General features: G+C 57.5%; 2 protein-coding genes across 34 annotated transcripts in view; one reads left to right on the forward strand and one right to left on the reverse strand.

Annotated features, from left to right (window-relative positions):
- Positions 1–3,989, forward strand: part of SLC22A12 (solute carrier family 22 member 12) — a 10,778-nt gene extending 6,789 nt beyond the window's left edge. For all 3 annotated transcript variants that reach the window (XM_008953983.5, XM_034932937.3, XM_055094469.2), the window contains 6 exons: positions 167–290; positions 459–574; positions 1,326–1,540; positions 2,018–2,126; positions 2,385–2,588; positions 3,135–3,989. In XM_008953983.5, coding sequence (XP_008952231.2) covers positions 167–290; positions 459–574; positions 1,326–1,540; positions 2,018–2,126; positions 2,385–2,588; positions 3,135–3,198 — 832 coding nt within the window. In that variant the 3' untranslated portion in view covers positions 3,199–3,989. The remainder of the gene's footprint in view (positions 1–166; positions 291–458; positions 575–1,325; positions 1,541–2,017; positions 2,127–2,384; positions 2,589–3,134) is intronic.
- Positions 3,990–7,803: 3,814 nt separating this feature from the next.
- NRXN2 (neurexin 2) overlaps positions 7,804–22,728 on the reverse strand; it is a 118,167-nt gene continuing 103,242 nt past the window's right edge. For 19 of the 31 annotated variants that reach the window (XM_034932920.4, XM_034932906.4, XM_055094465.2 and 16 more), the window contains 2 exons: positions 21,966–22,044; positions 7,804–9,712 (listed from right to left, as the gene is read on the reverse strand). In XM_034932920.4, coding sequence (XP_034788811.1) covers positions 8,826–9,712; positions 21,966–22,044 — 966 coding nt within the window. In that variant the 3' untranslated portion in view covers positions 7,804–8,825. The remainder of the gene's footprint in view (positions 9,713–21,965; positions 22,045–22,728) is intronic. The other 12 variants (XM_034932924.4, XM_034932925.4, XM_034932927.4 and 9 more) reach the window with 2 other exon arrangements.

A 22,728-nucleotide genomic window follows, 5' to 3' on the forward strand; every position in this document is an offset into this window, starting at 1 on the left:
AGGAGGGTGCCCAAGAGGGCTTGGCTGCCACAACGCCCTTCGGGGTCCTCAGCCGCCCTAAGCCTTGGGCCTGGAGCAGTGGGTACAGGGTAGCAGTCTGAGGCTGGCACAGGCCAGGCACTGGGGGCCACAGGCAATGACCCCTCCCACACCCCCTCCACTTAAGGTGGCTGGCAGAGTCGGCACGATGGCTCCTCACCACGGGCAGGCTGGATTGGGGCCTGCGGGAGCTGTGGAGGGTGGCTGCCATCAACGGAAAGGGGGCGGTGCAGGACACCCTGACCCCTGAGGTAAGGCTGGGTCCTCCTCAAACCCGGACCCTCAGACCCTCTCCCTGCCCCTGCATAGGGCACCCTGGGAGACCCACCAAGGACCTCAGCTCCCTGGGAAGAAGGTCTCAGAGAGGAGGAGGTGCCTGGTGCCCCCAGTGCCAACAGCACCCACCCCCGCCTCCACAGGTCTTGCTTTCAGCCATGCGGGAGGAGCTGAGCATGGGCCAGCCTCCTGCCAGCCTGGGCACCCTGCTCCGCATGCCCGGACTGCGCTTCCGGACCTGTATCTCCACGTTGTGCTGGTAGATGCCCTTCCCCCAACCCCACCTCCACAGGGGAACCTGGAATCGGGGCTCTCGCTGGCACACGGCCCCGGCCTCTGCTGGCTCCGCTTGGTCCCACTGGCCTGCAACACCGACACCTTCCCCTCTGTCAGTCACTCCCGACAGGAGACAACCCAGGCCGGGTGGGCTCACTGAGGGGGCCTTAATAAGGGGCAAGGCAGATAGAAGAGATGCAGTAGGTAGGATCCCTAACAAAGCTCCTGGGAGGGCTGGGAGCCAGGTATGACGAAGGGGTGATCCAGGCAACAGCATGGGCCGCAAGCACCCCTGCCTGGTGTGGGGCCAGGGAGGGCGGAGAGGGCTTATCAGAGCCCAGGACCCATGGCCAACCAGCAAAGACCAAAACCGCCAAGGCCAAGGAGGGAAGGACTGTTCAGTGGCAGCTGGAGCCACGGAAGGGACATAGTCACTCCCAGACAAAGCCCCCAAGCAGAGAGGGAGGCAGAAATCCCCTGCTTCTCCCCTCCTCCAACCTCTTGCCAGCACCTCCCATCAGCCAAACCCAAAGGGAAGCCATGCTGGCAAGGGGACCTGATAAACATAGTCTAGAGACTGGCCCCGCCCCACAGAGCTGGCAGCTGAAGGGCCAGAACACTGAGCTAAGAGCAGCACGCCCCCACCCTGAGCCCCCACCGCCCATTGTTCCCACCCTGCCCACCACCCCCCCCACCCACCACCCCCACCCTGACTTCCCTGACCCCTGCCCCAGGTTCGCCTTTGGCTTCACCTTCTTCGGCCTGGCCCTGGACCTGCAGGCCCTGGGCAGCAACATCTTCCTGCTCCAAATGTTCATTGGTGTCGTGGACATCCCAGCCAAGATGGGCGCCCTGCTGCTGCTGAGCCGCCTGGGCCGCCGCCCCACGCTGGCCGCATCCCTGTTGCTGGCGGGGCTCTGCATTCTGGCCAACACGCTGGTGCCCCACGGTGAGGGGGCAAAGCTGTACACCAGAGACTTCCCTACCTTGGGGGGGTCTCGGGCTGGGAACAGCACCCCTCCTTGGAGGTGCTGGACTAGAGCAGGTACCCTGGTAGGAAGGAGGCTGCCGGAGCCGTGTAGGGACAGACGGCAGTGTCTGCGCTGAGCCAGCAAGAGCGGTGAAGGAGTGGCACGGGTGGCACCAGGGAAAAGTGTGGAGTTAAAATGAGAACTGAGTGATGGATTGCAGGGGGAGGGAAACGGGGGTCGAGGAGGACTCCTCGGGGCTGGCTCTGGGTGTCTGAGCGTGGAGCAGATTGTGGGTGTGGCCATGAGGCCACTTAGGACAGGATACCCAGATGGAGATGACTCCCAAACATTTGCAAAGAGGCCTGCAAGTCAGGGACAAGCCCCCTGGGCTGAAGGGAGCCCTCATCTGATCTTGGGCCCCCCACCAAGCTCACTAATCCCATCTCTACCCACAGAAATGGGGGCTCTGCGCTCAGCCCTGGCCGTGCTGGGGCTGGGCGGGGTGGGGGCTGCCTTCACCTGCATCACCATCTACAGCAGCGAACTCTTCCCCACTGTGCTCAGGTGAGGCTGGGCCTGGGCTCCAGGAGAGGGGAGCCCTGGGCTGAGCTGCGGGGCACCCCCAGGCAGGACTGGCTTCTCCCAGACCTAGATGTTCATGTCATGCATCTCCCTCTTGTGTGGTCCCGGGGCTGCTCAGGTGCGTCCCAAGCCCAGCCTGACCCCTTGGGTCTCCCTGGGCCAAGCGGGCCTGGCCTGGCGTGCAGGATCAAGGCTGTGGGCACACAGACCAGGCGCTTATAGGTGCATCTGCATTGGCAGGATGACGGCAGTGGGCTTGGGCCAGATGGCAGCCCGTGGAGGAGCCATCCTGGGGCCTCTGGTCCGGCTGCTGGGTGTCCATGGCCCCTGGCTGCCCTTGCTGGTGTATGGGACGGTGCCAGTGCTGAGTGGCCTGGCCGCACTGCTTCTGCCCGAGACCCAGAGCTTGCCGCTGCCCGACACCATCCAAGATGTGCAGAACCAGTGAGTGGACCCAGCCTCGGGACCACCCCTCCCTCCCACCAGAGAACCCTAGCACAGGGCAGCCTGCTCACCCATCCCCATCACTTGACAGAGGCGGAAGCAGAGGCCCAGACAGATAGGATTGGCCCAGAGTCACACAGTACATCTCTGGGAGAGTGGCAACCCAGGGCTCAGTCTCCGGCTGGCAGTGCTTTGACCTAGGGCTTTGTCCTCTGCCTTTCACTCCACCATTCAAGGCACAAATGGCCAAGCTCCCCCAGGTTCACCCCGAGAGAGGCCAAAGGGAGAAGAATGGATAGTCCTTTGTGAGAGGGAGATCCAGCCATTGCGGGCCCTCACAGGCCCCAGATTCTACCTCTAAAGCCCTGATGGCTGGCAGGGCAGTCACTTCACACATACCCCCAACCCATCACATGCTCGGGAGCTCAGTTCTGGGCCCCCGAGAGCAGGGTGGTGGCATTCCCTGGAGTCCTTGGGATGGACACAGGTCAAGGGTCAGGGGCCACTCCACACCCCAAGACACACCCCCGTGTGCTTCCTGAACAGGGCAGTAAAGAAGGCGACACATGGCACGCTGGGGAACTCTGTCCTAAAATCCACACAGTTTTAGCCTCCTGGGGAACCTGCGATGGGACGGTCAGAGGAAGAGACTTCTGTTCTCTGGAGAAGGCAGGAGGAAAGCAAAGACCTCCATTTCCAGAGGCCCAGAGGCTGCCCTCTGAGGTCCCCACTCTCCCCCAGGGCTGCCCCTCCAGGTGAGCCCTGCCTCTCTCACAGTCCAAGGGGCCCCCTTCAATACTGAAGGGGAAAAGGACAGTTTGATTGGCAGGAGGCGACCCAGTGCACCATCACCCTGCCCTGCCCTCGTGGCTTCGGAGAGCAGAGGGGTCAGGCCCAGGGGAACGAGCTGGCCTTGCCAACCCTCTGCTTGCCTCCGCACTGCCACTTGTCCCCCCACACCCGTCCACCTGCCCAGAGCTCAGAGCTAACCACCATCCATGGTCAAGATCTCTCCTAGCTCCGCACAAGCAGTAGAGTCTCAGCTCCACAGCTTTACCCAGAAGCCCTGTAAGCCTGGCCCCTGGCCCCTCCCCATGTCCCTCCAGGCCTCAGCCACCTGCCCGCCACATCCTCTGCCTGCTGTCCCCTTCCCACCCTCATCCCTGACCGACTCCACTTAAAACCCCAAACCCAGCCCCCCTTCCAGGGGTCCAGGGCCAGCCTGAGATGCCCGTGAAACTCCTACCCACAGTTACAGCCACAAGCCTGCCTCCTCCCACCCTGCCAGCCTATGAGTTCCCAGAGGGTTGGGGCAGTCCCATGACCCCATGTCCCAGCTCCCCACACAGCGCTGGGCCAGAGAGGCATTGGTGCGAGGGATTGAATAAAGAAACAAATGAATGGCTGCCCCTCACTGACTCAAGTGATGAGCCCCCAGGGTCCTCCTGGGTCGGGGGAAGGAGGAAAGTGCTGGGGGCTCCTTGCTGGGGTGGGTCTTTCCCAGGCCAGCTTTCCTGCCCCAGGTGCCAGGCCAGAGTGGCTGCTGTTTCCAGCGCCTGTTGTGGGCCCGGTGCTGTGCTGGACACCTCAAAGCATCATCTCACTTCACTTTTTCCTGAATCCTGTAGGGCAAACATTGCCCCATTTTACAGATGAAAAAACTGAGGCTTGAAGAACCTGATTGCCCATGACACTCAGCTAGGTGGGGGCAGTATCAGGATTCAAACCCATCAGTAGGCCTCCAGAGCCCCACTCTGGCCACAACAGCCCCAGCCTCTCCCAACCCAGCCTCACCATCTGGGTGTCCAGTAACTCTCCTGGCAGCGGCAAGGCCAGGGGCCCACAGTGTCCACAGGCATGGCTCGCGGGAAAACGCAGTGCAGCGCACACAGAGGTCTGGGTGCAGGTAGAAGCCATTTGCTGCCCAGCCGGGTCCCAGCCAGCCAGCCCAGTCACCTGAGCCACCCTGGGGCCATGCTCAGATGGTCTCCGGGTCCACCTGTGCCTGCCTTGCTGCTTCCAGGCACCTTGGCCGAGGGCAGTGCCCTACCACCCCTACACACACATTAGCCGTGTGTGCACACGTGTGCCCACATGCACATGCACACATATGGGATGGGAAAACAGAAAGCAGCTCTTTGCCCCCACAGGAAGGGGGTCACTGCTTGGCCTGGTCTTGTCAGCTGCAGCCCCTGGGCCTCTGGGGGGCCATGTCCTCTGGCCATCTACCTAGGGCCACCCCTCAGTAAAGAATCCTGGGCAGGGATCCTGTTTGTGAAAATGCCTGAATACAAGGTCATCTCAGGCTGCCCTGGACTTTTTGTCTTTTGTCTATCTACTGCCCAGCTGAGGCCCAGCGGCCTTTCTAACCCTTGAACAGCATTCTTGGGACCTGAGGGTATCCAGAAGTTTCTAGAAGGCAGAACCCAGGGCTGGTGGGAGATGGGCCCTCCTGTCTTCTGGGATATCCCTCCAGCTCACCAAGGGGGTCTGGACTACCCCTCTGCCCACATCCTGAGTGGCCTTGCTCCTGGTCCTTCCAGATAGTCACGACCTTCCAGGACCCAAGCCCTGTTTGCTTCCAACATAAGTCACTCCTGGATTAACTCAAGAGGCCCTGGAAGCTGGGAGGGCCCAGGACCCTGTCCCTCTGGCGAGTGAGCAGCCTTGCTGTGGCCAAGTGGGTGTCGGCAAAGGGAGAAGGGACCCCCTCAGCAGCAGCCTCGAGCCCACCCGAATGGCAAGCCTATGCTTGGGACACACTCTGTTCTGATGCCCACCACGGAGGCTTCAACCTCAGAGCCTGTGGGGGCACCCCGCTATGGAGGAGCCAAGGGAAAGAAGAACCCATCACTACCCCATCAGTGTCATCCCCATGGCGGTGGAGGCCTCAGGCAGCAGGGATGAGGAAAGTGGCTCAGGACTCACTTTATCCATTCTCCCGCCTCCAGCCAAGCCCATAGCTCACCCAGGAGGATGTGTGGGAAGAGGTAGCACCAAGCCCCATGGGCTCCAAATCTGCCTTCAAGAGGGGGGTTCTATCCGGAAGAGCTGGGCACTGGCTGGGCTGGTGTTCCCTCTCCAGGGGGCTTGCTTGATGAGGGCAAGTCTGTGAACTTCTTCCCCAAATCCCTGTCCTTGAGAACCCTGAGGTGAAATCTCCTCACAAATCCCTGTGAGGACCACCCGCCAAGGAGCCAGGATGCCTGGAACCTCAGCCACCGTCAGGCCCTGGACACTGGGCCTGCCTGGGACACTGCTGGGGTCACTGCCAGGCCAGCCAGACCCTGAGGAGCTCAGCTCAGTCCCAGATGCTAAGTCCAACATCAGAGGCACAAGATGATAAACTGAGAATCAGGTGACCATCTCTTACAGATGGGTAAACTGAGTCAATGGCTGAGGGTAGGATCTGTCCTCTTATAACCAAGCCCTTGAATGACGGGAACCCTGAGCTGCCTTATGCTGAGAGAAAGACCAAGTCCCACAGTCATATGGCAACCAGCAGGACTGGGGTCCATCCTTCCAACTCCTGGACTGCCCCGCTTCCTGCCTCCCTACCCCGATATACTGTCCCCTATCCTGTTTAGGGTCATTCTAGAAATTTCTGGAGTAAGGATATTCCTTCCCTTCCTAACACCAAGGAGCCCCTGCCTGCCTGTCTTTGTTTCTTTGGCTAGTTGTGATGGGAGGAGAGGAATCCAAGCTGTCTCCATCCCTTGGTCAGAGAGAGTAGCGGCAGGGTTCCAATCACCAGCCCAGGAACAGGAGGACATCCTAGCAAGAATGCCCCAAACCAGGGCCTCTCCCAGACTTCCACAGGTGCTTAGAGCTGACCTCGATGCTGACCGTGGCTCCAAGACTGAGCAGTTGGGGGACAAGCAGGGCCGGAGCCTCACCCCTCAGGAGCTGGATCAGAAGGGCAAGGAGAGGCTGAGTCCATAGAAATCCACACCTGGGGCTCTGCTCTCTCACCCTTGTTAGGATTTTGCAGAAGGAATCTCAAGAGGTCCTGAGAGGCACCATGGTGGGGAGGGTCCCAAGACAAAAGCCTCCTTCAGGGATGGAGAGAAGGAAGAGAAGGAGATGAGGCTGACCTTGGCCTCTGGAGATAGCTGGAGGCTGCTCAGGTCAGGACCTGCCACTCCCACTAAGGGATGTTCCCCAGCTGAAGGGTGGGGCTCCTGCAGGCATGGAGGCAGCCAGGCCTAAAGATGGACCAGGCTTTTGAACTGCAAAATGCCTCGAGGATGAGCTGGCCAACAGCCAGAGCCCCCTGCAGACAGAAAATCAAGATGCAGAATCGGGCAGTGGAGGGGATGGCAAGCCAAGGGTGTGAGGAAGCCTGGCAGAGGGGAGGGCTGAGAAGCCGATTGAGGGGGGGACCCTGAGTGACACAGCATGGCTGAGTCATGTCTCATGAGCCAGGTGGTGCAACGCCCCACCACTGCCATCCTTGAGGTCAGCAACCCTCCTCGCTCTCCTCTCCTGACAATGCTGTACACGTGGTTATCTGTCCCTTGCGACTGAGAGGCTTAACAAATACAGATCCATCTCTTAGCATGTCTGGACCATGGACCTGTTAGGGTCTCCACAGAGGAGTAAACAACGGTGGACGAGGTGGCCGGCCCTGGTTCCACCTTCAGTCCCAGCAGCTGCCCAGTCAACCAGAGTGGACTTGGGGGAAGGTAGGGTACCAGGGTCCAAATCCCTAGAGAGGAAGGGGAAGGAGCACAGACTCTAGAGTCAGGCAGAGCAGGAGACCACTGGGACTCAGTCACTCATTCACCTCGAGACCTGGGAGCAGCCACTGAAGGTCTCCAAGCCCAGGAATGACCTCCTCCTTCCAAGGGCTGCTGAAGGATGAGGCAGCATCTGTCCCGCACCCAGGTCTGTGCCCGGGCACACATGCCCCGAGGTGTGGATCCAGTAGCCATCAGGGGGCAACACAAGGTCTCCAGGGATCTGTCTGCCTTTCTGAGAAGCTAAGGTCTGTGAACCGGCCAGAGACCAGCCATGTTTCCCGCCCGTTCCTCAGCCCAGCAGGGATACAGGACACTGTGAGACAAAGACAAGTTATCCCAGGAACCCAAAGCCACACTCAACCCAAAAGTTCGGGAGCAACTTACCAGCTCTTGTGGGCCCCCATGTGGGCCCAGACCCCAGCCAAAAGCCAGGATCTAACAGCACCCACCCCAAAAAAAACTGCACAGGACCGTTGGAATTTGGAAAGTTTTTGTTTTCTTTTTCCCACACATTTCCGGGGTTGGGGTGTTTTCCAAGACTCAGACACATTTGTTAACAAAGAGAGAAAAAAAACTGGGGGAGCAGGGAGCCCGTGGGCAAAGAAGTGACCCCAGCAGTCTGTGGACAATGCCTTGCTCCCTCTTCCCTGCTGCCCGCGCCCAGCGGGTGCCACAGGCTGCTGCTCGTGGAATCTAGAGTATTTGTCTGTAATATATATCTGCATTTGCCTTTCCCCTCCCTCCCACCCCCCACCCCTGCTCCTCCAGCAGCTTCCCCATCAATGCACATCGCCCGGCGGCACACACAGAACAGGCCTTCAGTCAGGCCTGAGCCCCTTCCCTGGGCGGCACCAAGCAGGTGCCTCTCCTGGTGAGGGGAGTTGGGGCACTTGCCCCACCCCACCCCACCCACCCACTGGGCCACTGGGGCCCACCCTCCCGCCCTTCTCCCACCGACTCTGGAAACCCAAAGGGAGGAAAGGAAGGGAGAAACCAGACACACAAAAAAAGAAGTAGGGAAGGAGGGTGGGGACAGTGAGACACAGCAAGCCTGGGATGGGGATTGGAGGGCTTGGGAAGAGAAGGAAGGCAGGAGGGACAGAAGGAAGAAGAAGAAAAATTGAGGAAAATTAACAGGACGAGCAGTGGACACTTTACAAAACCCCCAGCCTTCCTTCCCACCCAACCCCACCAAAATAAAACTACCCCCTTAAAAAAATAAATCAACCCAGGGCTGTGAGCACGTGCCCTGCCTGGCAGGCGCAGAGCTGAGAGGGACAGTCAGCCCCGGGACTGACGAGGCCGCGCAGTGGACGGCAGGAGGAAGGGGGCGAGCACGGGGTTTTTCCTTTTCTTTTTTTGCGTTTCCTCTTCGTAAGAGAAGCCTGAGGCAGCCAGGGAGAGGGTCCCCAGGCCCCTGGCAGGGAGAGGGTGGCACCCTCCTCCCGGGCCCTCCCAGGAGGGGCAGCTGGCAGTGGGGCGCAGTGCTGGGGGCTCAGACGTAATACTCCTTGTCTTTGTTCTTCTTGGCCTTGCTGGGCGTCTTGGGGGCAGCCGGGGCCTTCTCTTTCACCACCGCCCCATTGCTCTGGGCCGAGTTACTGATGTAGTTCCGGCTCTGGTCCACCTGGTAGGAGCCCTCATCACGATTGCGGTACTTATACATGGCGTAGAGGAGGATGAGGATGCAGAGCGCCGCCGCCGCCACAATGCCCACCACCATGCCCGTGGTGCTGCTGGACTCCCGGATCACCTCCACTGCGCCCGGCGGGCCCCGCTCCCCAGGCCCTGTGGGGTTGGCTGTGGGCAGATGGGGGAAGCCGGGGGCTGAGGTCACGCCGGGGCGCAGGGGAGGGGGCCTCCGCGGCTCAAAGGACGTGGGGGCCCCGGGCCCCAAGGGCGGGTTCTCCAGCAAGGGCTGAAGCGGGTCTCGGTGGTTCATTTTGCCCGCCGGCAGGTTGGGGGCCGGGGCGGAGGGGGCAAACAGCACCCCAGGGGCGCCCGTGGCCCCATCTGTCCTGAGGTTGGGCCGGGGAGCGGGTTTGCGGGGTGACAGGAGGGTGGTGCGGTCCGTGACCAGGGGAAAGGTGGTGTAAAAGTCCTCGTCGTCCGTGGGGGGGAGGCTGGAGTCAAAGACCTCCCCGGAGGCGAAGCCCGAGGCCTCGATGGGCTCCTCGCAGTCGCTGTCGTCCCGCTCCGCCTGGCACGGGCCCCCAGAGGGCGGGCGGCGCGCGGCGGGCGGGGGCAGCGTGTCTTGGGTGGCGCCCACTCCCGTGAGGAAGGGATAGAAGGTAGGGGGCGGGGGCACGAAGGGGGATCGGGTGGCCACGGGAGGGGGGTCTAAGGAGTCCTCCGTGATAATGGGCAATATTAACTCTCCTCCTAGAACAAGAGAGAGAAGAGAAAAGAGAGGGCGTCAGCGAGGGCCAGGGCGCAGGCGGCCGGCACAGAGAGAGAAACAACAGCCTCACACACCCAAATCGGTTCCAATTGGCTTTGGCGGAGACTAGAGCGGGCTGGGCCCGCCCGCCAGCCGGCCGAGCACTGCGCTTTAAGCGGGCAGCGGCTCAGATGCCCTGGGCACCCCACGCACGGGCTCTGTGACTCTCTGGGTTTTGGTCTTTTGTTTGTCTTAAGAAATCAAAAGGAACAGAAAGGAAAGGAAATTGAAAAGAAACAGAAAAAAAAACTCTACTGGTTTAAGGCTTTAAAAACAGATACAACAGCAGCATTTAAACAAACCTAACAACAATATCTTTTAGGGTTTTTTTTCTAGATTTTTCTCTTTTTTTGCTTTTTTTTTTTTTTTTTTTTTTTTTTTTTTGCTTTTGTTTTTAAAAAAGAAGATAGCATACCACGGAATTCAGGCAACTTACATCAACAAATAGGCCGTGTGATTTTAGCATGAAGAAAAAAATTACAAACAGAGCTGTGTAAGCGGGTTCTCCCGGAAAAAAATAAGAAAAAACAACTTTTCCGTACAATGTTTTCTGTCTATCTGTTCGGTATCTCCCTCCCTCACTCTCTGCTCCCTGCGCATCCTGCCTCCTCCTGAACTCTCTCTCCGCCCTCACTTGTCCCTCTCCCCCTCATTCAACACAAAGCTGAACTCTGCACAGGGCAGGCTGGGGCTGAGGGGTGGTTTCCACCACTTGGTGTCAGCATGTCGGGGAGGGACGAACAGTGGGCAGGAGGGCTTAGAGAGTAGGGACATGACAGGCAGCCATGTAGGGATTGCTACATGGGTGAGAGGTCTTGGGAGGGGACGGCCATGGGAGGGGGCTTGGAAAGCTAATTGCAGGGTGGCCACGGGAGGCAAGATATCGCAAGTGGGAGGTGAGGTGGCCCATGAGGAAGAGTGGGCAGGGAGGAGTTGGATACCATTGGAGCAGGGTCCTGTCCCGTAGGACTCTGGGAGGGGTGGGGAGAAGCCATGTAGAGGCAGGGAGGTAGGGAGGGGCAAGGAAGGAGTGAGGGGAGTGGGCAGGGACACATGGTTCCTGAGCTAAGCCTAACTCCCCAACTTTCTCATTCTTCACCCTCCACCTCTGACCCCCACTGACTTCCCCCCTCCCCCTCCCCAGAACCCCCATGGGCCGCCAGGACCTGGCCAGGGCTTGACTGCCTCTGGCCCTCTTACTATAGTTAAAACAATAACAAAACAACGGAAAGAAGAAGAAAGCAAAAAAAGAAAAGAAAATACATACACAGCCATCTGGGAGGGAAGCACCTGCTAAATAGGGCCCATGGGAATGAGTGGGGAGGGCTTTGTGAGGGGAGAATGGGTCTCCCCATCTCTAGGTCTGATAACTGGAGTCCCTTGGGCAGAAACTGCAATTCCCATCAGCCCCCAAAAGGTGAGAACTATAACTCCCATCAGTCCTTGGAGGAGTGTAGACCACAATTCCCATCAGCCACTGGGTCAACAACTGTGACTCCCATCAGCCTCCTGGGCCTCCTCTCAAACCAAAATTGTGCAACCTCCTGGTTTGGGGTAGAAGGGAGCTGGGGCTCAGCTCTAGGTGGCTGGTGGGAGGACTTGCTCCTCTTGCAGGGGCACCTCTGGGCCTGACGAGGGTTGGAGGTTTCCTCTCTGGCTCTCTCTTCAGCACAGCCTAAGCCCTGCCCACGTCTGAGTGCCTCTCGCTGGTCTCTGCAGGGTGTGGTCTTCATAGATCATGCCCAGAAGCCCCTCAGCCTCTTGGTGGTAAAGCACCCCAGGGCCTCCACTGCCAGGTCCCGCCTGCCCCACTGCAGCCCCACTGCAGCCAGGCCAGCCACATTCCACCTTCACATCTTGGCGCTCTTCTCCTGCTCCCCACCCACCCACAGCCCCCTGCCTCTGCCCTGAGTTCAAACACTGTTGCCAACCTTCAGATCACAAGCTCCAGCAATGTTGCAGAGCTGTCCTTGGCCACGCCAGCCAGCCTGTGGCCAAGACCTTTCCATTGAACTTGAAGGCTTGCTGAGCTCCCCAGGCTGCTCTTCCCACCCGACTCCAATCTCCCCTGGCCAGGGGCTCACCTGCACCCTAGATTTTGAAACCCCAGGGCTCCTGGCCCTCCGAAGGCTCAGTCAAGTGAAAAACTTTGAGCTAAGAGCAAAGTAGCATGTTTTGTGGAGCTGGGACTATCTGATCCCAGCTCGTTATGGATAAGAATGCTGAGGCCTGGGTGGGCAGGACTTCCCAAGATCACCAGGTGTAGGTGCCCGGCAAGGTGAGTGAGGCCGGGGAAGGGCTAGATCTCATGAGGAGCCCAAGAAAACCTAAGTCATCCTCCCAATGCCTCCAGGAATCTGTTGGGGCTGCTTGACTCTTGGCTTGGATGCTAACTTGGATGACAGAACACCTGTTCTGTCACTGAGTTCCTGTGTGACTGTGGGCAAGTTTCTTCCAGTCTCTGGGCCTCAGTTTCCTCATCTATAAAACTGGGGTATTAGGCTCCAGGCCCAGGATGAGGCCAAGGCTTGGCTCTTGTGGGACCTCTAGCCTTTGGATGAACAAATATGTCTTCCTGTACCCACCTGGGATCCAGACAAGGAAAGCCAGCACCCTGGTCTCCAGGTAAGGGGCGAACTCAGCTGTCAGCTCTCAGGAGGGTTGGCAGCCTCTCGAGCGGTCGTAACCTGGGCCCAATCATGGCAGGGTTCCCCTCCCTGCATGAACCCTGAGTGCCTCTGGGGTCCTTCCTGCTGGTCCATACCACCAGCCCTCTACCTGACCTTTGCCTTCTATTCAGAACACCCTTCCCTGCTGACATCTCAGAGTCTGGCCAAACACCTCCTCTTCCAGGCAGAGGATGCTCCCTGCCTTGAGTGCCTCTGACACCATATCCCAATTCTGTCCTGGAGGCATGGCTTTGTACTCACTGCCAGGGAAGGGCCAACGGCCCGGGTCCTATCTGTCTCCCTAACCTCCAGCAGTGGGCCTGGCACAGAATGGGGGCTCGTTATGCTTTTCCAGGGGAAGGGGAGTAATATTCCTCAGGCATTTCCTCTGAGCGAGGCCAGGCTAGGTATCTAGGGAAGGGAGTGGGCGTCTCTCTCACAGGCCAGAGCAGCTGAGTTCTAAACACCCCACCCCCTCCACCCTCTTAGGCAGCAGGCACTATGAAGAGCTTACCTTGGCAGCAGCCTTTCTCTACAAACCAGCTCCCACCCCAGCTCACCACCTTCCATCTTAGACTGGGCCACCAGCTGCTGCTGGAAACCCCAGCGTCAAGGCTTGGCCTAAGCTGGCTGGTCATAGCTGGGGCCCCAGCAAAGTGCCAGGCCCAGGGCACAGGACCAGACCAGGAGGCCCTCGCTGAGGCCACATCCTGCCCTAGAGGGGCTGACAGGCTGATCAGGGCACAGAGCTTGGCTCTCTACCAACCTGCTGTCCCCCAGCCAGGCTAGGGCATGGGGGCTTCAGGCCTTGGACCACAAACAAGTCTTACCCAGCCTAAGCCCCCTACAACCATTTTCCCTAGCTAAGCCCTTGGGACACACAGGCTCCTCGGGTCACCCTTCTGCAGCCTTCCTCTGCCCCCAGACTCCTCCCAGGCCTGCTCACATTGACCTCTTGCCCCTCCAACCCCAGCTGCTTCCTGGTCTCCATATCTGGGTCCCAGCCCTGTCCCCTGCATCTGCAGCTCCTCTGGGGCTTCCCTGGGCCCTTCTCTGCCCAAGGCTTTGACTGTACGATCTCCTGAGGTGTCCTCCCCTCACCCACACCCCCCCACACTGCCATGACTCCCCCTCAGTGCCCCCTTCTCATGGTAGCCTCTGTCTCCCACATGGCTTCCTCTCCGTTTCCTCCCAGTGTCCCACACCCCACTTCCTCTCCACAAGATAAAAGGCTCTGGAGAACCCATGAGAACACATGAGGACTTCCTTCCCTGGGCTCACTCAACCCGGCCTAGGCTCTGGGGCAATCAAGTCACCTAACCTAGGGTGCTGGGCTTTCCCGGATCACACACCAGTTCAGGAAGGATCAGAAGAGGCTGTCCTGGTGAGGAGTTGGCAGGACCTGGAGGAGGGGAGGATCGGGCTCCTCAAAGACTCCTCCCTGCCAAAAGCCCAACCGCTGCCCGTGCTGCTGGGTTTTGTGGGTGCAGACTCACAATGACTCACGGTCCAGCTCTACACTAAGGATGCATCCTGGAATGGGGTGCTCCTAGGAGCCAGAGGAGTCTGATAGGACCCCAGGCAGCCTCCCGCCTCTCCCCAACTTCAGGCAGCTGCAGCATTTGGAAAATACTCACAGGTGCACACTTAGCACAGACGCCACCCGCCCACCCAACACTCCTCTGCATCCTAAGAAAAACTGAATTTCAGTGCATGTGGGCCCCACTTACTAGAGAATGCCATCCCTGACCAGGGGGACCACCAGCCATTCCTGATCTCCCCTTCCTCCCCAACTCTCCTTCCTCTGGGGACTGCTGGCCCAACAAAGTTAGCCCCCTTCTGCCCTTAGGGCACAGAAGGCCCCTGACTGGAACTACCCAAGAACCCCATTCTCACCCAAGCAAGGTGTGCCCACCCCCAAAGGGGAGTCTAGAATTGAGGTTGAGCGTATTCAAGACTAAGCAGTGAGCTGGAGGCCCTGCCCAGGCTGTGAGGGGCAAGAAAGCCACCAGCCTACAGGGCATTTCATGGGGGTTAGAAAACACAGTTCTATGCGGACATGACCCTGTGGTGCATGATTTCACAAACAGTACCTTCATGCAATATTAGAAAAACCATTCTCTCCTCTCAGTGGACACAGTCCTGTTCTGGTGCTCAGGACACATGGCTGGGCAAGCAGAGCCCTGGGCAGATATCAGCCCCTACTCACCTGTGTGAGCAGAGAGCAACCTGTGCCACTGTGTATGGTGCCCTGAAGGACAGTGCCCCTCGCCACCCACAAGCACCAGTACTGCAAGGGCAGAGGCCAGGGTATTTCAAGGTAAGAAAAAAACGGTACATTGTGGCATATGCACATGCACACACACACACTGAGGATCTGTGTTTCTGTGCCCCAAGCACATGTGTGCATGCATGTATGTGAACCTAGATGGATCTGAGCATGAGCGTGTGCATGTCAGTGAGTGGACCTCTGGCTCTGGCATGTGCCTGCCGGCCACTGAGCCTGGGTCTGAGTTCCGTGTGCACATGTCCATATGTGAACATGCCCCAGAACATGTGAGTGCACCACAGGCATCTGAGCACCAGCGGTGCACCCCAGGGAATGCGTCCTTCACCAAACTCATTTTCCCCTTCTCCTGGGAAGCAAGACTACATTTCCTGACATCCCCTGTGAGTAGGCCTGGTGTATGACTGAGTAGTGGGCACTGCCCGTACCAGTGCCCCAGCAGCCTCCTGGTGCCACTTTCCATGCTCCTTCTCCTGCAGTGACCTTGGAAACCACAAGTTGAAAATGGAGGCACCACAGATGGAAGGAGTGTGGATTCCTAAAGCACCCTTGGCAGCAGAGCCACCTGCTGATCAGGCACACCCAGGTAGGGTGCACCTGAGTGAGAAACTTCTCTTGAATTAACTACGGAGATCCGGGGCTTATCTGTTACAGAAACAAATGTTACTTTAACTAATATAGACACTGGCACCAGAAATGGATGTCACGATAACACAAACCTGAGAAGGCACTCGTGACAATCCAAGGCGTGGAGGCTGGGAAGATAAAACCCACATAATGCAGTGGCAAAGCATGTGGTGCACACCGTTGCTCATGAGAACCTGGAGGGTAGGCACTGCCTGTGGAGTCTGGGCACTGAGGGAAAGGGCTGGGAAAGGCCACTGACCATGAGGCTTCTACTTTCTACTTTTAGTAACATAGTACAAGGAAGAGACCAAGGAGGCAAGGAGTACGAGGAGGCAAGAACTGGCTGGTTTGCAAGCGGAAGTGAAAAGAATACAGAGAGCCCAGAAATCTGCATCCCACAAGAGTCAGAAGAGGCCACTGCTTCCAAACAGTAAGAGAGAAAAGTGAAAAAGGCTTTGAGGACAATGGCGCAGTAAAACTTCTCACCTGAATAAGAGCACTCAGCCTTGCTCAAGGATCAGATTTAGGGGTTGCCCCCCACCCCCACAACCTCCCACCTATTGTTTCAAATGTCCTCAAGACAATCACCACTGTATTAAGAGAAAGAGGCATGGGGGCAGAGCAACAAGGAAATAAATGAGGCTTGAGAACTGTGTCTAGGTGGGGTTACTTTGAACCTTAAACCACCCTTGGGCCCCAAATCTGCATGAGCAGGGGTGGGCTATCATGCTACAGCACCCCCAAGGAGGACATTGTTCCCAACACCCACTTCAGACATGGCCATGGAGAAGGAGGACTGGGAGGAACTTCCCAGAGGGGACAGCCAGGGACCCCAGACAAAGGACAGGGGAGTCTCCCCCAGAGAGCAGAATCTCTCCCAGGGTTTAATAAAGAAATTTCCCCCACTGCAGGGGCAGAGAGCCTGGCCTGCCTGCCTGCTGGATTTCCTCAGCACTAGCAGCACACATTGGCCTGTGTGAATCTAGGCTGCTGTGTGTCTTCCATTTTTCCCTTTTTTGCATGGGAGGTTGTATTACGGTTGTCATCTCTGCCCCACACCACAGTATGCTGGGTGTGTATCGGGCTGTGGGAGCAGTGAGGTAAATGATCCATTTAGTTCCTGGGTATCCAGATCACATATGGGTCCCCATTCCAGAGGAGCCAGGTCTTGACTGGATGCGGTGGGCCACCATCTCCCAGACATCGTGAGCTTTGAGATGAATGCCCTAACTGGTTGGGACTTTGGGTGGTCTCCCTTGGGGAGGGGTGGGTGTGTCCTGGAGGTGAGAAAGAGTGAAACGGATCCTTGATGACCACAGGCAAGCCGGTGACAAATAATTCACTAGTTGGGCCCCAGACCTGTTTCTGCTTCCTCCTCAGGGCACAGCAAGGCCATACCTCACAGCCTTCCTTAAAGCTAGGCTGGGCCCCATGACTGAGCTCCAGGCAACAGAATGTGGGCAGGAACCTGCACGCCTCTCCCACGGCTGGCCCATAAAATCTTCCACTTCACAACTCCATGCCGGGTCCCCTTCCACCACAACTCAGGAAGTCACCTGTTGAAGACGGTGCAGCCACAAGATGGAGAGGGTCCAAGCCTTGAGTCATCACTTGGAGAAGAGTGGCCCACCAATCAGGAACACTTGTTTATAACTTACGTGAATGAGAAATACATTTCTATGTGTTAAACCAATAGATGTTGTCTATTATAGCAACTAGTGCTACCTTGAGACCCTCTTGGAATCTGAACACACTGTGGTTCTACGGGTCTCGGCAAATGTGTCTGTGACTCTGTGGAGTTAAGCCTGCATGTGCCTCTGAGGGTCTCATTCATGTGTGCATGAGGGCAATGCTTCAGGAGGGATGCTTGCATGGAGTAAGTGCAGGAGGCTGCTTCTGTGGGTCTGAGCATACATGGGGCTGGGTGAATCTGAATACACATGTGTGTATGTGTGTGCTCCTGTGGGTCTAAACAACTGTGTGTACTTACCTGAGTGGGAGCACACAGGCATACAGGCATGCCTTGTACTGTGTCTGAACATGTGTGCATGCCCTACAAGTCTGAGGATATGTGTGTGCCCTTCTGTGTGCCACTGCATGGGTACCTTGGAGCGCAGAAGTGCACCTGCACCTGTGTGGGCTAATGTAGGCCCAAGCGTGTGTGTGTGTGTGTGCATGTGTGTGTGTATGTGTATACCTCTGTACAGGTCTAAGCACATGAACTTGCATGTCTATGCATATGTGTGTACATATGTATTCTTCTGTGAGTGTGAACCAGTATGCATGTTTCAGCAGGTGAGCGTGTGTGTGTGTGTGTACACTGCTGTGGCACTCAGCACATTGACTGTGCATGGAAGTATGAGCTTCTATAGGGGCGGGCTTGGTGGGAGAGGTGCAGGTCTGTGAAGCTGAACAAATTGTGTGTGTATGTAGACCCCTGGGGTTGAGCACACAGCCTGCCTCTGAGAATGTGCACATCTGAACCCCTGTGAGTCTTACCCAGGTGCACCTTTGTGTACATGTGGGCATGCCTCTGGGGGTTGGACACACATGTTGGTGCATGAGTACACCCCTCTGCAGATATGTATGTGTGCATTGTGGTGAGTATACTTATACACACATGTACCTCTGTGAGCCTGGTCATAGATGTGCATTTCTGTGAGTACATGTGGGCACACATGTGCACTGTGGTGGGTCTAAGCACACTGCTTACTTGCCTGATATGAACATGCATACAGGTCTCTGAGGTTCTGAAACACATGTGAGCATCTGCATGTCTGAACATGCATGTAGGACTCTGTGGTCTGAGCACCTGTGTGTGTTACACAGGTGGATCTGTGCACATATGTGTGCCTCTGAGCTGAGCACAGATGTATAATCTGTGAGTCCGAGGGTGTGTCACAAGGTATATGACTTACTGAGCCTAAGCACATATTCACACACACTCAGGTCTGAACACAGATGTGTGTGTCCTGTCCTGAGTGTCTGCAATATGCAAGTCTGTCTCTGGGTCTGAGCATGTGTGTGTGATTCTGAACATTCAGCATGGGTGTCAGTAGATATGAGTGTGTGGGTGTGCCTCAGTGGGTCTGAACATGCATGCACACATAGCTCAGAACACAGCCAAGTGCCTTGGTGTGAGACACACAATATGTGTGCCTTGGTGCAACTGAACACACACACAAGTGTGAACCTCTGGGAGCTGAGTAGGTGCACACGTGTGCATCTGAGTGCCTCTGCGGCTATTTCTGGAGCTCTAAGCACACACATGCAAGAGTTGGTAGCTCTGAGTGCATGCGTGTGCTTTCATTAGGCTGTGCATGTGTGCATGAGTTTATGCTTCTGTGAGTCTCAACAGGTGTGTATCTGTGTTTATGGACTTCAGGGGGGTATAAGCACACACATGTCTCTTGGAGTCTAAGCATGTGTGTGCCTCTGTTGGTCTAGGTACAAATAGTGTGTGCTCCTCTAGGTTTGAACATGTGTGTGTGTGTATGTGTGTGTGTGGAAGTGGGCCCATGTGAGCTTGCTGGTGGGTATGTAAATGTATGTATGTGTAGGGCTGTATATGTGCATGCCTCTGGTTATACATGTGCATACAGACCCTGCCTCTGTGGGTCTGAGCCTGTGTGTGCTCTTCTCTTCCTGCACGTCTCGGGTTGTGCAAAGTCAGATCCCCTCAGGGGCCAGGCCCAGGACACAATATGTGGGTTGGGCCAGCTGAGACAACTATGAGTGGGTACATTACCGATGGTGCATGCCCTGCTAAAGGCACTCCCATTCAAAAGCCAACCTCAGCTAAAATAACCGTGTAGATGATGGTCTCACTAAACAAGGGAGAAAGTATGGGCCAGGGTCTGTGGAGGAGCCCAGGTTAGGGAAAAGGGTGAAAAGGTGAGCAGAAATGATCCCAGACCCAGGGATGAGGATCTGCAAGGTGGGAGAGGTAAAACCCCATGGGGTGTCCAGCCAGGCTGCCCCCACCTCTGACACTGGAGCCAAGGGAGTCCTGGCCGTCTGCTGGAGAAAAGCCTCCTTGCATTTGGGCCTGGGAGAGGCTCTGGGCGGCATGGCATGGTCTACACGAGACTGGGAGACCCTGGAGTCATTTTGGTCCTTGCCTGGCCTCCCATTGGGATGATGAGGATCCATCGTTAAACCTTTCATACTGGTGCAAATGTGGACGTGTAAGCATGTGCGATGCAGGCTTGGGGGAGAGGCTGTGGCTTCTGGCAGTTTCCTCTGGGGGTTCCAGAGTGTACTCTGCCCTCCCTCCTGGCCTTACTTTTAAAGCTGGGTGCTGGAATGGCTACCAGCCCCTCTCTATCCCAGGCTTCTAGACCTCCTCCACCCTTCATCCTCTACTTGGCCCTTTTCCCAAGAGGGTGGCTCAGTGGTCAGTGACCTCACAGATCCCTGACTGGGAACCAGCTGACCCGCCTGCTTCAGCTCCTCCTCACCCTCTGCCCTAATGCAGCCTAAAAGAGCTCAGACCACCAATGCACCCATTCAGCATCAGACCCAGGCCCCTGACTAGACTCCAAGACAGGGCTGGGAGGCTAGAACTTCGGTGGGCAGAGTATGGCCCAGGTGGGATCCAGTGTGCACTGCATGTCCCTACGTGGTGACCATCTGGCCCCAGATACCCCTCTGCAGGGTGCAGGGAAAGCAGAGACTCCTCCTGTTACCCAGGAATTCCTGTCCCAGAGTGTGTGAACATGGGCACCTGTGTGTAAACACATGTGGTGCCACTCAGTGCCCTTTCTTCAGGACCCTCAAAGACCGTTGTCCCCAGAGCCCCGTCCCAGAGCTTTTATGGGGCCGCTCATCACAGCCACTTCCAGCAGGCCTGGGCTAGCAGTGCTGTGTTGGCCACAGGAGCCACCAATAAACGCCTAGAGCTCAGAGCAGTAAAGCAGGGCAGGGGGTACTGTGTGTTGAAGTCACCAGATGCCCAGAGCCCCCCAAAGCAATGGAGGCATTGGAGTGTACATCCTTGAGCCAAGATCGCCCCAGGGGAAGAAGTAACAGCACTCAGCAGAGGGGCCTCCTAGAGAGGAAGGCATCTGACCCAGAAAGCACAGGCCCTGGGCTATGGAAAGGAAGGCCTTTCTGGCCCAGCAGCTGGCAGCTCCCCTGAAGGTCCCTGGGCCCAGGCCCATGGGAATGACCCCTCTCAGCTCTAGCCTACTTGGGGGACATGGAGGGCAACTGGGCTTTAGCCTCTGGGTCTGGGCGCCTGTGCCCCAGAAACCCCTCTGCCCTTGGTTTTTGAAGCTGAGCCTCTGCCCCAAGGCTCCACAGGCCATGCTATGGTCCTGCTCTATCCACACCCCTTCCAAGGTCGTGGCCCACCCTCAGCCTGAATGTCTTTTCTGGAGCTGGGAGGCCCCCAGGCCAGATTCACAGGATGTATCCAGGGCTCACTGCCTACCTCCTGACCACATAATCTCCCCCAACCCCGCAAGCACCTGCCCCAACCTCCAGCCTTCTGGTACCAACAACCCAGGTGCCACCCATTGCAAGGTAATGGGGAGAAGTCTCCAGCAGCCCAAGCGAGAAACGTGGGTGGCCCTCCACTCCCACAGACTCATCTGGCAGCCACCGAGGCCCACACTCCTCCACTGGGAAATCTGGCCACATCCAGTCCTTTCTCTGCTCCCTCTGCCAGCCTCAAGTATCCCACCCTCCCCCAGCTGCTCTTGGCCACCCCCAACCTGCTCAAATGAGCAGCCTTGGCACTCACTGCACCACTCCACATCCCACACTTCTCAAGCAGCACTCAAGGCCACCCCCGCTTTGCCAGCCTGGTCTCTCTCTGTGGCTGCACCCTTGGCTCCAGCAAGAAGTATCAAGCAGAGGCCTAGAAAGCACTCCCTGGCCCCATTGCCCCAGGCCCTGGAGAGCCTTCCCTCCCAGCCCTGCTCTCCTCCTACAGCAGCTCCCCCACTAGAATCTGGGCCAGACCTCAGGCCCTAATCTTCCCCAGGAGACCACAAGTCTGGTCTAGGGGGAACCTCCCATCCAGCACACTATCGGATTCAGAGCAGTCACTGTGTTGTAACTGCCTCACCTTGGCCTGGCAGTCCTGGCAGTGTCCACTCTGGGAACACTTCAGACAGAGCACAGGACACCTCCCAACACCCAGGAGAAGAGGAGGGCCCAGGATCCAGCAGAGATCTCCTCTACTAGTGGCCTAGAGAGCACCAGGCCTCAGGGGCAGGTGGGAGTTGTGGTTCTGGACCCAAGAACTGATGGGAGTTGTAGTTCCTAAACCATGTTCACCCTCCCCCACCCCAGGGACTCATGGGAGCTGCAGTTACTCATCCTCCTAGGGAAAAGCCTCCCTCCTTCTCTCCCAGCACCTCTTGGCTCTCAACCCCAGGACCCCAGGCTAAGGACCTCACTACCTCTGAGGGGCTGGGAACCAAAAGGCATCTTGCCAGAGAGCATCTGAGGGACTGGGAGGATGTTAGGCAAGGGGGAACTATCAGGGAAAGCTAAGGCCTGGCAGCAGGCCCTGGGGCTTGGGCCAGGTGGCAGGGACAGTCGCCCCCCTCCCAGCAGCGTCGCAGAGGGCCCCGGGGCAGGGGAGGGGGGAAAGGCACTCACCAGTACTGGGCTCACACTCCTCCAGGTCCTCATCATCGCTTGGACACTCAGCAGAGGCCACCAGCAGGTCATCTGTGTTCTGAGGGGCGAGAGAAGGGGTGGGGAAAGAGAGGTTCCAGGCAGGTCAGCAGATCCCACAGCTGCCACTTGAGGTGCACGGTGGCACGGGGGATGCGCCTGGGCTGAGACGGACCAGACTGGTCTGAGTCCCAGCCCTCCCAACTCTTGCTGGCTGACCTCGGGCCTCCATTTCCTGCTATGCACAGGGAACTCCCCAGCAACAGCCCTGCAGGTTTTCATGGCTTCCGAAGGTCAGTGAAACAGCACACATGGTGCTTTTTATTTCTCGGAAGTGAGGAGGGTGGACGCCAGACTTTGACCTGCAGCGCCAGGGCAAGAGGATCTAGGATGCCTCAGGGAAGGTGCCAGGGAGGCAAGGCCCTACGGGGCGGAGCCTGCAGAGGCCAGCGCAGGCAGAATAGGGCCAGGCCCTGGAGGGCTTCCTGGCTCCAGCTTCACCACCCATCACCCCTCATCTCTCTCCCAACCCCCTTTCCTGGAGCCTGAGAGAGCCGGGCTGCACACAGTAATTAGGGCTGTGGTTGCCATGACGACAAGAGTAGACTTTGTCAGCATTTTCTCTCTTACTTATTGCAAAGAAAGAGAATCCCCAAGATGAGTGAGTGTAAGGAGGAGGAGGGTGCACAGGGCCATGAAGGAGGAGACCCAAGGAGGGAAATCAAAAGTCCAGGCAAGAAGGGAG

The sequence above is a fragment of the Pan paniscus genome, chromosome 9 (assembly GCF_029289425.2).
Source record: "Pan paniscus chromosome 9, NHGRI_mPanPan1-v2.0_pri, whole genome shotgun sequence".
NCBI lineage: Eukaryota > Metazoa > Chordata > Mammalia > Primates > Hominidae > Pan > Pan paniscus.